This window comes from Protopterus annectens, chromosome 4.part0, assembly GCF_019279795.1.
Source record: "Protopterus annectens isolate FY-2018-M chromosome 4.part0, PAN1.0, whole genome shotgun sequence".
Classification (NCBI taxonomy): domain Eukaryota; kingdom Metazoa; phylum Chordata; order Ceratodontiformes; family Protopteridae; genus Protopterus; species Protopterus annectens.
In genome coordinates, this window is record NC_056733.1 from 115,043,138 (window position 1) to 115,061,933 (window position 18,796).

An 18,796-nucleotide genomic window follows, 5' to 3' on the forward strand; every position below is an offset into this window, starting at 1 on the left:
TTCAGCATGGGCTTCGACTGCTTCGCCAGAAAATTTCCTTTTTCTGGCTTCCCAGTTGTTCTTTCTTTCCCTTGTGAACGATGGTTTCCTGATGGGTAAAGGTAGAAAAGGGGTATTGTCTTGTATTTGGCGTTTACTAATAGCTCCCATATTGTGCTGCAAGGATTTAGCAACTTTGTTTGCTTCTTGATTTGGAAGCGGAGTGGAGATAAGGGCAGTACTAGCAATAGAAGCAAATGTTTCAGGTGGCGTAGTAAATGATTCAAGCAATGCGTCCTTACGAGAAACAGGTATAGGTTCTGATGTCGTTGGACCAATAGGAATTGATGCTGTAAGTGTGTGATCCAACGGCACTAAACTTGAAACAGGGTTTTCTCTTATATGGTAATTCTCAGACCTCCTGGGCCAAACAAAGACGCCGCCCGTTGAAAAGTCTCTGAAATCGCGTTGAAGCTTCCTAAGTTTAGTTTGCTGAAGCTTCATAGCATATGTATTGACTTGACAGTACATGCTCTCTAATTTCCGCAAACAAAAAGGATCAGGAAAATTGTCACGTAGTTCAGTGTTAGTGTCATTAACTTTAGATAGTAGCTCCTTTTCAAGTGGATCAAAATAATCAATTAGGAGCCGCATGTACTTGTGGCTAGCCTCAATATTTATATCTTGCCATTTTTTGAGTAATGTTGGGTGCGTATCTCCGTATGTGGGCATACAGAGAATACGCATCCCACGTGGAATAAGCTTGTAATGCAGGCACGCTTCCAGATGTTTGCGTTGCCATATCATCCGCTGCAACTTATACAAGTCATTTTCTAGCACTTTTACGTTGGAATTAAAGAGCTCTAAATTGTCAATGTTAGCTTCTGTTGAATTTGGAACTGGAACGTTCAAATCCAGAGCCAATAAAAGATTTGACTTACACGTGGTGATGGCAGTCCATATATATATACATATACATATATATATATATATATATATATATATATATATACATACATATATATACATATATATATACATATATATATATATATATATATATATATATATATACATATATATATATACATATATACATATATATATATATATATATATATATATATATATATATATATATATATACATATATACATATATATATCTACATATATATATATATATATATATATATATACATATATACATATATATATACATATATATATATATACATATATATATATATATACATGTATATATATACATATATATATACATATATATATATATATATATATATACATATATATATATACATATATACATATATATATATATATATATATATATATATATATATATACATATATACATATATATATATATATATACATATATATATATACATATATACATATATATATATATATATATATATATATATATATACATATATATATATATATTTTTGGCCTAGTGCGACTCTAAGATCTCAAGCTGGTGAAAGCGGACGACTCGGAGCTGACGGATCGGCTCTGAACCCATGTGTAAGAATGAACGGCGAAACTGAACAACTTCACATCAGATATTTACTTAAGGATACACAATTTTTCATTCTGTTATAAAAGCAAATTAAAAAATGCACTAACATTTTCCCTTCTCTTTACTTCTCAACATAACTATAACTTGCAGGCTCACCCTTATTTTGTCATAAGTGTCTAAAACAGTGATGGCAAATCTATGACAAGTATGTCAAAGGTGACACGACGTTGTGGGTGATATACCACCATTCACCAACACGGAGTTACCAAAGAAACTGCTTTTGCATTCATTGCTTGTGTTAAGTGCACTGAATTTTGTCCCAGGATTCAGTTCGACAACACTACTGCAGAGGATAAGGACGTTATTAACCTCAAAGGCTATTTCGGTATACTGTCTCAAGAGAGTCTGCAAAGGCCAGTGCGGACACTGTTTTCTCTTCATGGTTTCACTTCTGCAAAGGGCAAGTAGTCTGCATTTCTAAGCACCTAAAACTGGTGAATTGTATGCTTAATAGACTCATTTTACTTGAGAAATGTATATTAATTCACATTAATTTTTCTGTCAGTATCTCAAATTAATATTACTAGTAGTTTAAAACTGTCCATGTCTCTCATTTCTAGATTTATCCCTGATGTATTGAGAGCTATGCTGATTTATTTATTTATTGGGGGGGGGGGTCATACACCAACATATCCAATGTTAGGAGTTTTCTGAATTTTTGACATGCCAAACCCAAAAGGTTCAACACCACTGGTCTAAAAAAAACATTTTTATCAAATGCATAACATGCAAGCCTCTTTTCATAATTTATTCTAGTTATTTTAAGTCGGCTTAAAACCATTTCCAGTCTTCTTACATATATCTTTACTTTTTAATATTAGGTTACCTCCTATACTTTATTCACAAAAGTTTTATTTTTTTTTACAAGCCTTATCTAACACACTATTTCGCCACAGGGATCTAATATGTTCACTTTTAACAATTATCAATGGAACATGCCTATCCACAACCAGAAAGAACTTTGCCACCCAGATTCAATTTCCTCCACAGTAATAACTTTCTCCTACTTCCAATTAAAAAGTTATTCTTCCTTTATTGAATAATCAACCGTATAATAATGACGCCTATATATTCGCCTTTTAGCAATCATTTCACCAAAGTCTATGTTCATGTAACACAATCACGATCTGAACCAAGCCAATCTTTGACAATTAAACAATGATCAATATATGTAACTATATTTGTCCATACTACAAATAAAATATTAGATCATGCAGCATCTTTAACAATCTATGTATATCCATGCTCCTGATTATATTTTACCACATCTCATATTACCCCAGTGAAACTTTTGTCACAATCTCATTTAACATATGTTGCTCTAAAATCTTTCAGCAATAATGGCAAACTTCCATTCAAAACAGAATGACAACATATTACCAAATTCAATAAAAACATCTTATACCAAGCAAAATAAATAAAGCAGAACCTGTGTTGAGCACTTTCGTTCTTTATTCGTACCAAGAACTTCTTCAGAAAAACAATGAGAAAAACAGCAGTGCAGGTCTCAATAAGTATTGTTTTGCAACAAAAAAGCAATAAAAAAAGAGAAAAAAGCTGTTGAAACAAAAGATTTACTTTGATGTTTTATTACCTTAGATAAACTTAGCTCATAGGTAGCAAACGTGTTATTTCCTTTTGTTGCAACAGTTTTTTTTCTATTTTTTATTGCTTTTTTCTGTCTTTGTTCCAAAACAATACTTTGGAGACCTACACTGCTGTTTTTTCTCATTTGTTTTTCTTGAGAAATTCTTGGTATGAAGAAAGAAAAAGTGTTAAGCACAGGTACTGCTTTATTTATTTTGCCTGGTAGAAGAAGTTTTTATTGCATTTAGTTTTTCTTCTTTTTTCGGATTTGTTCTTTAGTTTAATACTACCAAATTCCACACCTTCTTCTAAGCTTTGCTTTGGAAGTTTTTAAAGCAGGCATAATTTAATTACTGAAAATTTCAAATTTATATTAGCTGACATCCCAGACATCTCACAAATATTAATTACATTAGAAACCCACTTTTATAGGATCATAGGAGGTTACTAGGCTATTGGCACTGAAGCCCTTATAAGCCTAGCCAAAAGTTTGGGCCATGTTTAGCAAAATCAGAACCCGATGCCCCTGCCCAGCAGGGACACAGGTGGAATCCCAGGGGTATATTTTCTGTTACCCATCTAGCCATCCAGGTTATGCTTAAAAAGGAGTAAACAGGTACTCTGCTTGATGTGGATAGCGAGTCTATTCCATTGATGGGGAGTCTCTGGGACACAAATCTGTCCTGCCAACAAGTCTTGTTGATGTCACAGACAAGGTTGAGGCCGCGTGTGTGGGTTACTTGAGTTGAACTTGACTAGCGGATATGTAGCAGTCCCATCAAGGAAGGGTCCGTGACCACCTTGTATGCCCGAAAGAGGTCACCTCTGAGGAGTCTGTATGAAACTCAGTAGAGGGAAAGGGCTTTTAGCCTATCTGTGTATGGTAAGATGTTTGAGGCCCTGGATTCGCCTGGTGAGGAATCTCTATGGTCTCTCCAGCTGCTGCACGTGCTTTGCGAGTTACATGATGAAAGGGGCGTTGTACTCTATAATGGGCTTTATAAGGGAAGAATACAGGGATGTTATGACCTCCTTGTCCCTGGATGAAATACCCTTACTTATGAGGTGGGCCATGTAGAAAGCTCTGTACAATGGAAGCAACACGGTGGTCAAAAGTCAGGTTGCCATCAACCTGGGTGCCCAAATCCCTCATGACTGACTGCGTGCTTAGGACGTTATTAATGTGATAATTTGTGGGGATGTCACTCTCCCCAAAGGGGCTGATGATGCATTTTTTGGTATTCAGCTTGAGGCCATGTGCCCGGCACCAGTCATTTGTCTGAGTGAGACCCTCCTGGAGGATGTTCACATCACTAGGGGAACTGAAGACAACACCCAGCTTGTACTCAACTGCATACTTGGTCAGCCATAGCCCACTGGTTTTGGCCTGCACCTCAGAAAAAGTATATCCCAAATAACAAAGGCCCCAAGTCAAAACTCCTGCACTACGCCACTTGCTACGGGTCTACTGCTTGAGGTGGCTTCCCCTATTCTGACTAGGTGGGTTCTATCAATGAACCAGTTTGCTACCCATCTGGTAACATATGGATTGATGCCTAGTTGAGAGAGTTCATCTGTTATACCCGAGTGGGGAATAGTGCCAAAGGCTTTGGCCAAGTCAAGGTAGGCGATATGTGCACTGTCTTCCCCTCGTCCATGGTTTTGGTGACTGTCTCAAAGAACTCGACCAAATTTAGCAGACATGACCTCCCCTTGATGAAGGCAAACTGTGTGGGATCACTTGTTTGGAGGTTGCCAATGTCCTTGTTAATGAGGTCCATAATACTCCGTTCCATAGCCTTGCAGATCAGTCTAGTTAGGCTGATGGGTCTATAATTTCCAGGATCAATGGACGCTCCACATTGGTGTAAACGGATGACTGTGGCTATCCTCCACTGGGCTGAGACGAAGCCAGTACTCAGGTTTTGGTTGAATGGGGTGCCTAATGGTGCTGCAAATGCCTGCCAGAGTTCATGTAGGATGCAGCCTGGGATGTTATTGGGTCCCATGGTGGCTGTATTTTTTGCCTTTGAGAGAGCAGTGACGACATGTTCCCTAGATATAAAGGGAAGGGGGCAGGTACTGGGGATGCCCTGATTTACTGATATGGGGGGGGGGGGCAGAGGGGTAAAGTTCTTGCAAAATCTGTCAGCCAGCAAGTTTGCTATATCTATGGCATTTGTATATGTGATTTCCTTGACCACCAGTTCTGAACAGATCTGGGTGCTTCCTTTCAGGTTGCAGACATATGTGAAGAAGGGCTTATGATTGTCTGTAGTAGATGTGGCCAATCTGGACTCAAAGTTTGCTTTGGAGGATTTCACTAGTGCTCTTATTTGCTTGTTCAGGCTAAGGAAACATTGCTTCCAATTGGGCACCTGCTCCTTCTTGGTCTTGGACAATTTTTTCTTTTGTTATAGAGTTTATTTATTGCGCATGTCCATCAGACAGGTTTACTCTTCCTTGTGGAGGATGATTTAGTCCTGTCGGGTATTCCTGAATCCATGCATCTATATAAATGCTCATATAGTGCTTTAGTGTAGTTTTTGATAATGGTGCCAGTTCCTACATAGGGGGAGGAGGCTGTGAAGCTGTTTATACTATCCCTCAGAAGGCTGTAATCAGCTTTTGAAAAGTTTTTATGTCTGATCTTAGCTAGAGAGGAGTTGGGGGAGATTGTGACTTTGAAAGTGACCGCTTTGTGGTCGGACCTTACCAGGGAGGATGGTACTATAGGGGTGCTGCAGTGGTTACTCATGCTGGTTAATACAAAGTCCAAGATATTATCACCTCTTGTGGGGGTATCCATTAGCTGTTCCAACGCATTTGCTTTGAGAAAATCAAGGAATCTCTGGGCATTTGTGTTCTGGCATGAATAGTGCTTCCAATCTATGTTTGGGAAGCTGAAGTCACCTAGGATCAGGGTAAAGGGCTGAATCTCGATATATGTGAACAGGTCCAAATAGGCGGACTGGGCAACTTGAGTCAGATTTTGGGGGCCGGTAGCTAGCTTTGATTTGAATAGGGGTCTTTGTCAATGGTTGACTGCATCTGGGATGTCTCCTGTGCGTCATACTGTTTGACCAGCCTGGAGGTGTGTGCGTCTTTAATGTATACTGAAACTCCACCTCCTTTGGCTTTACTGCTCACAGTTTGGAGTCTGGAATGTATGATAGGATGAGTAACAAGCTAAGAATGGGGTGCTCTCCACAGCTTTGAACCAGGTTTCTGTGACTGCACAGTTGTCAGCATTTTCCATGGTTAGGAATGCTTGCAATGAGTGCAGTTTCATGTTTAGACTCCTAGCGTTTAGCAGCACAACCTTTAATTTGTGCTTTGTTGAACTTTTTATGTTGGTAGTTTTAACCTCATCACTTTTCCTAAAAAAGGCACTATAGGGAAGGCAAGAGCCTTTGCCAGAAGCCTGAAGCCCAGGTGAGACAGATGCAGGCCATCTCTGGCAAAGCATTATGGTCTGTTGATCATATCTTCCCAGGCTATCAGATACTGAATCCCCCTTTCATTTTATATAGATGGCTACTCCTCCAAGTTTTTTATGTTATCTTATCTTACAAAATGCCTTGTACCCAATGTAGTCCAAATGGAGGATTTCTCTCGAAGAACCACTTCTAAGACACCATCACAACATCTAAATTCTCATTCCTCACTCTTACCTCAAAAAGAAAAGCTGTATTATAAAGGCTTCTAGTATTACATAACATAAATTTCAGTTGATCAGTACTTAACAGTTCCTTAGTACTCAATACTGCTACATTACCCCTAAAAATATTTGAACACAGCAATAACTTCTTTAACAGGACTCTATTGCCTAAATAACTCAAATGTTATCACAACCATAAAAATCAAGGATTAATATCCATTTCTTCCCAAGCGTTACAATGTTTATAGTAGCTCCACAACATATTTTCCTCATGTTATTAATAACCCTTCTAGATATTTTTGTTAATGCATCTCTAAGCCTCTTTACAGGATTACCATCACAAAATACTCATTCAAAATACTTCCTCTTAATTTTATCATCTTAACATCATCATCATTAAAACAGACATTTTAGTCCTGCCCTTATCACTTACACCCCCTACTATAATAACTTTGCCATACCCTTTTCCACAACCAAATTTTTTTGGGAGTAGTTAAATTATCCCACATTTCACAGCCTCTCAAACAAGTCCCTTTTATCTGACCTTTTCTCAAATTAGATACTAAATTTCCCATTCCCCTTAACACAATCACCAACAATCAAGACTTCTTTACTAGATAAAGAACCTTCTTTCACTTTAATACTACTACCACATACATCTTCCAAAACCACTTAACAGATGTCATAATTACTCCTCCTTCCTTGTAAACCTTACCCAGTTATCTTCACCATTAGAATCATCTGCCTGAAAATAAAACTCTTTGTACCAAACCCATTATCAACATTACTATCCGATATGGATTCTTTCACATTAGTAGAAATCACTGGTGTCGCTTCTAAAATTCTAGTAGATCCAACATACGTCGTGTCACTACCTATATCAAATCTCTGTATACCACTCTACATCATAATTTTCTATTCCATTTTTCAATTTCTCATTAATACCCATATCAACATCACCACACAAATAAGTAAAGATAACAGTTTCAATCTCTTTAATTTTAAGAATGTTAATCTCTGGAAAAGGTGTATAATGTTAACATCTATATTCACTTGCATACCAAAATCTGAATAATCTTTGTTTGAGGTTATGTACACTAACAAAATTAACATCCTGACATCTGTTGCAGATAGAATCCTCAAGATTCCAGTCATCAATATCAACATCATACACTTTACATAACTTAACATTGTGACAAAAAAAAACAATAAATCCTGTAGGCAATACTTATTCACTTTTTTTCACTGTATACTAAAATTACACAGGCAACTTAGGTGTGTTGTGTGCCTATCACGCTTAACACACAAAGCTCCTACTCAGTAACAAGAGATAAGGGGTACTGATACTGGGAGTTCGTTAACTGCATTAGCTTATGACCTTGCAAAAAAACAATTTAGATTATCACCCATGTGTGGATCAAAAAGGTTCCCATGTACATAGTGTTAAATACCTATCCCAAACACCCGAATGATTTGTTTATGGGAGTTTGTCCAATAAGCCCAGCATTAGGATCCCTAATTCTTTAATAAATCCTCAGGCTGCTGTGACCTTAAATGATTCAAATATGACTTATGGGCCTCTGGGGAGTATGTAAAGACTCTTATTTTTAGAGATGTTAACATATTTGCACTTGCTCTTCAAAAATATATTCTAATAGAGACTGCAACTGGATATATTCTACAATGACTTCCTCAAAAGGTTGCAGATATGCTGCCTGCAATTACTTTAATTTATTGTCTAACATCTGCATTTGTTTATGTTGTTCCATCTTTTCTTTTTGGATTAAATCATTACACATCCTTTCCACTACTTGTCTTTTTTGCAGCACCTAGTGTTATGTGCCTGGAGACTTAAGTGCTCTGTCAGTATATTTTACCTTTAGAGAGAATAAAACAAATGCATGATCAGAAGACATACCTCTCAACCTCTCACTGCAAAAAGTCTAGACAAAGCCTGACAAACTGGGGGGAGACAAAGGCCCAAAAATAGGGACACATTTTGAATATCATTATTATAAACTTAGAAAGCTGCTAGAATAACAGGATTTGTGTTACCATACATTTTCTAAACGATATGAAGTTTGAAACTCAAATTATATTCATTATATATTGACTTTAATCCTTAAATCATCCCACTGACTTGTTAAAAAACAATTCTTATGAGCAACAGACCAAAAACAGGAGGCAAAAATCTGGACATTCTGCGAAAATCTGTACAGTTGAGAGGCATGTCTGAAAAATATTTTTCCTGTGGTCTCATTTACTAAAAACTTATGCTCTGCCAACACCAAAATTTTATCAAATCTATAGAATGAATAATACCTGTATGAATAAAGTACAGTTGTGTACCTACCATAAATGTAGATGTTCGAGTGTATTCACTGTTGCAGTCATTACACTTGGGTAATCCTGCTGGCAGGCTACCCGCAGTCGGTCTGAATTCCAAAGTCCTGGTCCGGCGTCGGTTGCTGTCACCTCTTCCCTGATGTCAGTGCGCCAGGGGTATAAAAGATGCAGCCAACGCCATTTACTTCAGTTTTACTTGCCCCAGATGTCAGGTGCCCCCAAAAGGGTAGGCTAAAACAATTTTGCAAATAGAAATGCATGCACCAACACAAACATTACCTTCATCTACAAGCAAATACACCACATAGGTTCTATAGAATAGAGAAGTACAGATAAGTCCCAGCAATGAAAGGGGGATGGTGGGAGGGTAACCTGGACTGCAACAGTGAATACACTCGAACATCTACATTTATGGTAGGTACACAGCTGTACTATGTTCATCGTGTTTCACTGTTGCAGTCATTACACTTGGGTTGAATCCCAAAGCTGAGGTTGGGCGGCTGGGTCTAAATAGGATTAGGAGTGGCTATGAAGCCCTGCAGAACTGCAGTGGCAAAGCCTGCTCTGGATTTAGAGTAAAGAGTGCACTGAACTCCAAGTTGCAGCCTCCAAAATGTCCTTGGTTGGTACTCCTCTGAGAAAGGCTGCTGATGTGGCTGCTGCCCTGGTAGAATGTGGCCTAATATTCTTAGGCACTGATTTGCCATGCTGTGCATATCAGAAACAAATTCAGTATCCTATCCATTTTGAAATAGTCTGCTTTGAAATAGCCTTTCCTTGTGATCCTGCAGCGTATACCACAAAAAGTTGCTCAGTTTTTCTGAAAGCTTTTGTTTTGTCCAAGTAGAAGTGTAGCTGCCTGTGTATGTCCAACGAGTGCAGAAGTCTCTCCCCTTTATTCTGGGGATTTGGATAAAAAGCTGGCAAATGAATGGTTTGGTTAAGAGCCACACTGGATACTACTTTGGCATAAATGTTGGGTTTGTCCTTAGAGAAACCCTGTCCGGATGAAAAATGATAAAAGGTTCCACTGCCATTAATGCCTGTAACTCTGAGATTCTTCTTGCTTAAGTTATTGCTAGGAGCAGAGCAGTTTTCCATGATAAGAATTTTATCTCAGCTGTATTGGCTGGCTCAAAAGGAGGCAGTGTGAGTTTTCCAAGACAAAGTTGAGGTCCCATGTAGGTATCGGTGCCCTCCTTGGGGGTCTTATGTTTTTTGCCCCTCTGAGGTACTGTCTTAGCAGTGGATGAGAAAATAGGAGGATCCGTATTGTAATGAGCTGAAATGGCAGAGGCATGGATCTTAATTGTTGAGTAGGATAGGCCTTTGTCCAGCATCTCAAGTTAGGTATTGTAAAATCTGAGGAATATCTGGAACAAGTGGTTCAAGTCCTTGTGCCTGGTTCCAAGCACAGAATCTCTTCCATTTTTCTGCATAAGATTTCCTGGTGCTGGGCCTCCTGGCTTCCAAAATGACATCCATAACTGCTTTAGACAGAGGTGTGTTCTGAGTGGTTATATTATTCGCCATGCAGCCAGATTTAAGGTTCTGAGTTGGCTGTGCAGGATCTGATTGTTTTGTTGGGTCAGAAGATGAGGAATTTGAGGTAAAGTCCACACTGGCCCTTGAGACAAGCTCTTTAGTTTTGGGTACCAGTGCTGGCGTGGCCAGTCTGGGGCAATCAGAATAATTTTTGGCTTCTCTTGTCTTGACTTTTATGAGTACCTTGGGGAGGAGAGGCAGTGGTGGAAAGGCATAAACTGTTAGGGTTTTCCAGCTGAATGATAGAGCATCCACCTTTCATGCTTGTGAGTGATAAGTCCTTGTGCAGAATCTCTGTAGTTGGCAGTTGTGAGGGGAAGCAAATAGATCTATGTCAGGGCATCCCCATTTCCTTATTATGCTGAAGACTTGTGGATCTAGTTTCCACTCGTGAGGGCCCATGAGGTTTCTGCTTAGTTTGTCTGCCAGAGTATTTTTCTTTCCTGGCAGGAATTCTGCCTGCAGACGTACTTGATAGGTCAGTGCTGTGTTCCACAAAGTCATGGCTTGCCTGCATAGGGGGTAGGAATGTGTGCCCCCTTGCTTGTTTATGTACCACATGACTGTAGTATTGTCCGTCTTTAGCAATAGTTGTCTTGGATGTAGTAGATCCTTGAAGGCTGTCGGGGCATTCTGTACAGCTAGCATCTCTTTCTGATTGATATGAAGATGCATTTGGTCTGTGGGCCATGTGCCCTGTATACATTTTCTCACCATGTGTGCCCCCCAGGCATAATCCGATGCATCTGTTGTTAGTATCTGCCTGGCTGTGGGTAAAGTGAAAGGCTGTCCCTTGTTGTGGTGACAGGCCAGTGCCCACCATCGAAACTCTTGTTGCAGGCAGGGAATGAGAGTAATTATTGTTTCCAGGCTGTGGCAATGTTCAGTCCAAACACTTTTTAGAAACCATTGTACCTTCCTCATATGCAGTCTTGCATATGGAATTAGCAGGATGCAGGGTGCCATGAAGCCCAAAGCATGCAGAATCGTTCTTGCAGGTAGCTGGGTCTTTGTTGCCATCATTTAAAAATAATGAGTCAGTTGCCTTTGTTTGTCTGGCGTGAGATAAGCCATCTGGGCAGTTGTATTTAAGCTTGCACCCAGGAATATTATCTCTTGAGAGGGCACTAGTTTTGATTTCTTTTCGTTTACTTTGTACTCTAGACAAATTAGTAATCTTTTTACAAACACCAGATGCTTTAGTAGAATGTCCTTGCTCTCTGCTTAAATAAGGCAGTCGTCCAAGTAGGGATATATTTGAATTCCTTTTTGTCTGCAAAATGCAATTACTGGTGCCAGGCATTTTGTGAAGACCCTGGGCGCAGTAGATAAGCCAAAGGGCTGTGCAGAGAATTGGTAATGCATTGAGCCAGCTATGAATCTGAGGTATCTTCTGCAAGATTGTCTGATTGGGACATGCAGGTATGTCTCTGAGGTCCAGAGTACCTAGCCATGCCTTCTTGCCCAGCATGGGTAGAAGTTGCTGCAGTGTCAACATTTTGAATTTTGCAATGTCCAGGAAAGTATTTAGAGTAGACAGGTCCAGTATTGGTCTCCAAGCTTTGTCCTTTCTGGGTACCAAGAAAAGATTTGAGTAAAATCCTTGCCCCTGCTGTTGCTGTGGAACTCTTTGAATAGCCCTCATGTCCATGAGAGCAGAAATTTGTTTTTGTGCCTCTGCCCATTGATTGTGTGGCAGGTCTGGCATACCTTTTGTCCTTGGTAGGGTGTGAAAGTGGAACCTGTAACCCTGAGAAACAATATTCAGTACCCATTTGCCCTGGGTGATCATGTGCTAATTCTGTGAGAAAAGTGCTAGTTTTCCTCCTAAGGGTGCTGCCAAAAGGTAAGTGCTTGGCATTGGTAGAGGAAAGGCATTGGGACGGTTTCCTGTAAGGTTGTGATTTGTCTTCTCTGCCTTTGGGGGCTGAAGCACCCCATTGTTTAGGTCTGTATGAGCCTTGGGGCTGAGATCTGCCTCTTGGGCGTCTGTATCTGCCTCTTTGTGGCCTGCCCGACACTGGAAAGTCCAATTTTTAGAAGGCCATTTCCTGCTAAATCTGGGTGGCTGAACTTGTAAGATATCCTTTACTGTCTGCATAGATTTTGATTTATCCTCCATTTTCTTTAACACCTCTTCTGCCTTAACACCAAAGTATCATGCTGTAATGGAGCATTAAAAGAAAGAGATAGACAGCTAGACATTATGAGTAGCTTGTTCTTAGCAAGAGGGTATCCCCTCGACCTAATAGAGACTATCAACAAAGATTTCATAATGATGGATAGTACCAACAATATGAATATTAATAAACAAAGAAATGATAAGCCTTATAGGTTCTGGCATAGAATAGGTTCTAGTACTACTAGGCCTAATGTTTCTTTTACAACTGAATATACCAATGATAACTATAACATCACAGCTATAATTAAGAAAAATTGGAACATTTTAACTATAAATCCAGATATTAAGAAGCTGGTAGGTAACACCCCTACTTTTTGCTATAGAAATAGTAAGAACTTGAAGAGACTTATATGTAAGGAAAGGCTAAATCTAGATTCCGATAGTATTAAGACTTCATTTTTTGGCACCACACCATGTAATATGTGTGTTCATATTACAAAAGATTTAGACTTTGATGTACCAGGCCTGAACTATGAATACCATTTTAAAGTAAAGGCCATATGTGATACTACCAATGTTATTTATTTAGCTACATGTCAAAAATGTGATGCCTACTATGTAGGTTTGACGTCTAGAAGATTAAAAGATTGTATCTATAATCACATTTATGAAATGAGGAAACTGATTTTAACCAATGCTCTAGCTAAACATATCAGCAAGTTTCAAGACCATAGCTTCAAATTTCGAGTAATAGAGGTTGTCAAACAAATTAAAAAGAGAGGAGATAACATGACCCACTTAGAGAATGTTGAACTTCAATGGATTTTGAGGTTAAAGGCCCATATAATACCAGGACTTAATAGCACAATTAGTATTAAACCTGTTCTGGTTTCACGATAGTAGGTTTTAGTAACAAGCTGTCTTGAGTTCAAAATCCCTCATATATGATGGATTTAGTCCAAGTTTTTAAGATTTTTAAAGTTAATGATTTTAATCTACTCAATTTGTATAGATATATATGAATTTTTTTTAATTATTAACACAAATAGATTTATATCTGTTTATATATATATATATATATTTTTTTTTTTTGTGCAGAACTTATAACAATAGAGTAATTTATATTAGTTTTTTAGATTACAACATTTGTATCGTATAGGGACATGTATTGTTGCTTGAGTACTATATTTATCTATTCTAATTAACTATAGAAATAATTAGTTTATAAATATATGTATATCTTTGTCCTCGAAAAGTTATTAAATATTCAAGAAGACAAGAGTTCTATAGAACATTTGATCCCCTGTATTGATACAATAGTTTAGCATATACATTTATCTCTGTTGGGCAGTAAAAACATGCATGTGTTTTTCCTAAATAAGAAGTCTTCTATATTTTTACTTGATGAGAGGGTGATTTTCAGTTGTAGTAAATTACATTTGTTATCATGAATAGGTTTTATTTTTTATATTTTTTCGGAGATCATTATTTAATGGTTGCTGACTTTCATTATATTTGTTTTATACACATATATGCATTTTTCTAGATATGTTATCATGTTGCTTTAAATGACAACAGCTACATTAATTGACTGATAATTAATTACAAAGAAAAAGCGGGAAATTAAGCAATTTAATTACATTATTGGTACTCCTATAAAAGTGTATGAATTTTTTAATATGATTGTAACCTGAAGAAGCATACTTGGGTTGTATGCGAAAGCGCTTGTTATTCCTTATAATAAAACAGCTTTTACTACATCGTGGTGATACTTGTTTGGTGTTCCTGAGAGTCCTTGGTTGGGTGTGAAAGTGGAACCTGTAACCCTGAGAAACAATATTCAGTACCCATTTGCCCTGGGTGATCATGTGCCAATTCTGTGAGAAAAGTGCTAGTTTTCCTCCTAAGGGTGCTGCCAAAAGGTAAGTGCTTGGCATTGGTAGAGGAAAGTCATTGGGACGGTTTCCTGTAAGGTTGTGATTTGTCTTCTCCGCCTTTGGGAGCTGAAGCACCCCATTGTTTAGGTCTGTATGAGCCTTGGGGCTGATATCTGCCTCTTGGGCGTCTTTATCTGCCTCTTTGTGGCCTGTCTGACACTGGAAAGGACCAATTTTTAGAAGGCCAGTTCCTGCTAAATCTGGGTGGCTGAACTTGTAAGAAATCCTTTACTGTCTGCATATATTTTGATTTATCCTCCATTTTCTTTAACACCTCTTCTGCCTTAACACCAAACAAAGTATCATGCTGTAATGGAGCATCCAATAATTTTGTTTTAACATGATCAGGCAAACTCTGCTCTTTTAGCCAAGCATGCCTTCGAATGACAGAACCTGTAACTGCGGCTCTGCAAGAAGCCTCTAATGAATCAAAACCACATTGCAAAGTATGCTTTCCCACTTGTTCAGCTGCGTGCAATAAATCCTGACTTTCCTTATTTTCAGGACATTCTGAGCTTGTAAGCATTTTCTGTTTTAGCAAAGACATTAGGTATTGTTGATATTTAAGCATGTGAAACTGGCAGTTTAAAGCCCTTACAGCTAAAGTAGCAGAGGTGTAAACTTTTTCCCCCCATCTGTCCAGTGCTCTAGAATCCCCATCAGAGGGAACAGAGTTTTTTGCAGTGGAATCCTTGACCCCTTTGTGACCCTGAGAAATAGTTTCTGGGTCAGCAACAGGGTTTTTATAAATAAATCTTTTCTTGCATTCTGAATAATCCTGGCTCTCCCAATGGAAATGCTGCCTCATGGTGTGCAGGGTTTCCCCAAAAGAGTAATCCTCAGGAGGAGAGGCTGAAGGGATAGATTCTTCAGCGTCAGAGTCCTCATAGGGAGGAAGAGAATATCCCTGTTCTGAAGAGGAATCAGAAGAAATAGAAACCTGGTCAGAGGAGTCATAGTCAGTGTCTTGCCTAGGCCGTTTATCAGGAGGGGGATGGGAAGCCCTGGATCAAAGTAATTAGGTCCCCGGCCATTTTAAGCATCTGTTTCTTTGGCATGGATGACTGTCCAGGAGAATGCTGTACTTGTTTCTTTGTCTTTAAAGGTGTTTTAGACTTTGCCTTGGCTGCTGAAGTGGTCTTGATATAGTAAGCTGTGTAGGTCTGAAAACACCCTCAGAAGCCAATGCCTGCTCAGCGGCTCCAGACCCATCTCGGGGAATAGTTTCCGTAGGCCCAATACCTTGATTTTCCAGAGGCCTAGATGTCTCCATGTGGGAGTCGGAAGCGGCCTGTGGCTCTGAGGCAGCGGGTGTCAGGGGCTGCGAAAGCGCCTCACTGAGAACCGGCGACTGGCCTAGAAGAGGCTTTGTTGTCGGTTTTGGACCTCGGATGCCTGTCCTTTTCTTTGGTCCTTGCGCTTTTTATGAACTCCGGTCGTCGGTTATTCCGACAGCATTATATAGTTAAACCTTCGGCCAAAGTAATGTAAAGCAAAATCGAACCAACGCTTAATAGTGCGTTGGTTGAATCTAGCACAAAACCGACAACTAGCAACGTCGTGGTCAGGGCCTAGGAGAGGAATACAGTAAGAATGAAAATCCTTATGAGGTATTTGCTTCCCACAAGAAATACAATTGTTAACTTTTATTGACATCGGTCTGGAGCAAGAAAAAGTTTCCCCAATGGGGTACTTAGCTTTATTGAAGACTTCGGATGTGAAATTCAATTTCGAAAATCTCAGGAGTCGGCCGATTGGCACTTGCGAACTGCTTTTGCTTCGGGCACCGCGCGGCAAAAAAGACTGAAGAAAATGGTGTTGGCTGCATCTTTTATACCCCTGGTGCACTGACGTCAGGGAAGAGGCGACAGCAACCGACGCCGGACCAGGACTTTGGAATTCAGGCCGACTGCGGGTAGCCTGCCAGCAGGATAACCCAAGTGTAATGACTGCAACAGTGAAACACGATGAACATAGAGTATAGCCCCCATCCCCATTGTTGTTCTTTTTATAATACCTTCAAAGCCCACTTCCATAAAATAACCGGGAAAAGCCGAAAGACACAACAACCTTACTAAGAACCTTCACAATGCTTTTATTACCTATGGGCCTGTTTATACGTCATTACCTGAAATGATGATGATCCAGTCCCTGAAAAACTTGTCACTCTCCATAAATGCCATCAACTCTCTTCGTATTATTTACCCCATGCCCATACAAACTTATGTTCTTAAATGCTGAGATGCTGAGCAGTCTACTGAAACTTAATCAAAACAAATCTGTATGTATTTATATTACTCCCAACAGCAACCACACCACAATAGAAGATATCTTCGCTTGGATAACTTCCAATATTAAGCTAGCTACCTATATACTAGGTGATTTTAATTGTTACTGAATAATACCAACCATACCCATCACAGCAACAGTTTATTTAATTGCACATAACTTATCAATTCTACAACCGGATTCGCTAAATCAACAAAAAGCTCCCCACATATTAAAAACCCCTAATAGTATTGTGGCAAGCTCTCTTTACCCTGGGACAGTAACTAAGGTGCCTCAATCCTCACCACTGTCTCCAGTAAGGGAGTGTTACTAAAAGCAGAGACATAAATACAAAATTCCCCCGAACAGTACACTGGGAACAGGCTCCAAACCTGGGACTGGACTACATGCTTCATTCCAGGCCCCCAAATGAGTCTCTACATTAACCAGTGCAGAGCACTGTGTCCCAGTTCTAGGTATCTGAAAAGCTCACTCTTAAATCTCTGACACACACACAAAAACCACACACATACACACACACACTCTTGGGAAAGACTGGTGCAAATTTACCTGCTGTGTTCCTTTGCCCAAATTACAAGGTAATGGCTACCACGAGTCAAACACCATAATACCCTTCAAAAAGGGTGTTCAATTATATTGGGTAAAATACATATTGATACAAATGGTAGCAACTAACCCAATCAGTAAGGCTTTTTGGAGTGCCCCTGGTGTTATCACAATAACCACAAACACTCTCAAGTTATTAAAATTATTCACTAAATAACCCAGCCACAATGAGAGGTAGTAAAATATTTAACAACAAATAAAAGGATTTAAAACATGCAAATACTGAATAACCAATTCCAATAAACAACAGTTTCACACACAGGAAATATGAAAACACCACTTTAAGATAGATTTCACACTGATTTTAGAAAAAAAACCCTTCTAACTAGCTGTATTTCCCTGATTATCTGAAGATTAAATGTTCCTATCTAATCTAAATAACTCGGCAAGGAAAAAGATTACACTCTTACTTCTGCAAGGCAAGATGAGGAGTTATGTCCATACTCTAGACAGTTGTCTGTCCTCAGCAACTAGAACTACTCTGGAAATAACTGGACTACTACAGCTGAACAGCTTTGGAAAACAACCCTGAACTGACTCAGAACCTGCTTTTATAGCAGATTTTTAAAAGTAACAGGAAGCTGCTATGAAAAGTCTACTCTCTTGCATCAGACTTTGAAAAGTAAATAAACCACTGAAGTGAAGAGTGTGTTCTCCCAGCTCTGGCACACAATGATATCACATCTAGGTCAGCTGACTCTTGTCATAACATACTTTCAGAATTCTCTAATAATACGCACATTTGTTCATCCAGAACAACACTGTGTGACATTCAAACATCTTGCATAAATCGGGTCTATATTAGCAGACTGAAACGTCACTTAACCGAACACCTAATGATCAACAAAATCATCGAACTACAAAAACTACGAACGGCCACTTCAGCAAATGTTTCTCGGGGGAAAAATCGACTGGCTGTAGTAGAGAACTTGCCCTTTTCTCCAGTGTAGAACAACAAAGCAATCGCGGAGTTGATATATTTAGTTAGGTTGGGGGGCACAACCCCACACATCAGGGTTGGGGTGGGGGACAAAGCCCACCAATTTCGTAGGGTTTGACTGTGTGTCTGGGTTTTGGTCGACCAAGCGATTTATTTTCCCCTGGGAAAAAATTTGCTTA

The 18,796-nt window shown here is 39.0% G+C and overlaps 1 protein-coding gene across 1 annotated transcript in view; it reads right to left on the reverse strand.

The window, feature by feature from the left end:
• LOC122800223 (protein NO VEIN-like) overlaps positions 1-18,796 on the reverse strand; it is a 1,589,974-nt gene that overhangs the window by 17,356 nt on the left and 1,553,822 nt on the right. Inside the window, exon 29 of the mRNA XM_044069716.1 lies at positions 138-878. Within this exon, the coding sequence (XP_043925651.1) occupies positions 138-878 (741 nt within the window). The remainder of the gene's footprint in view (positions 1-137; positions 879-18,796) is intronic.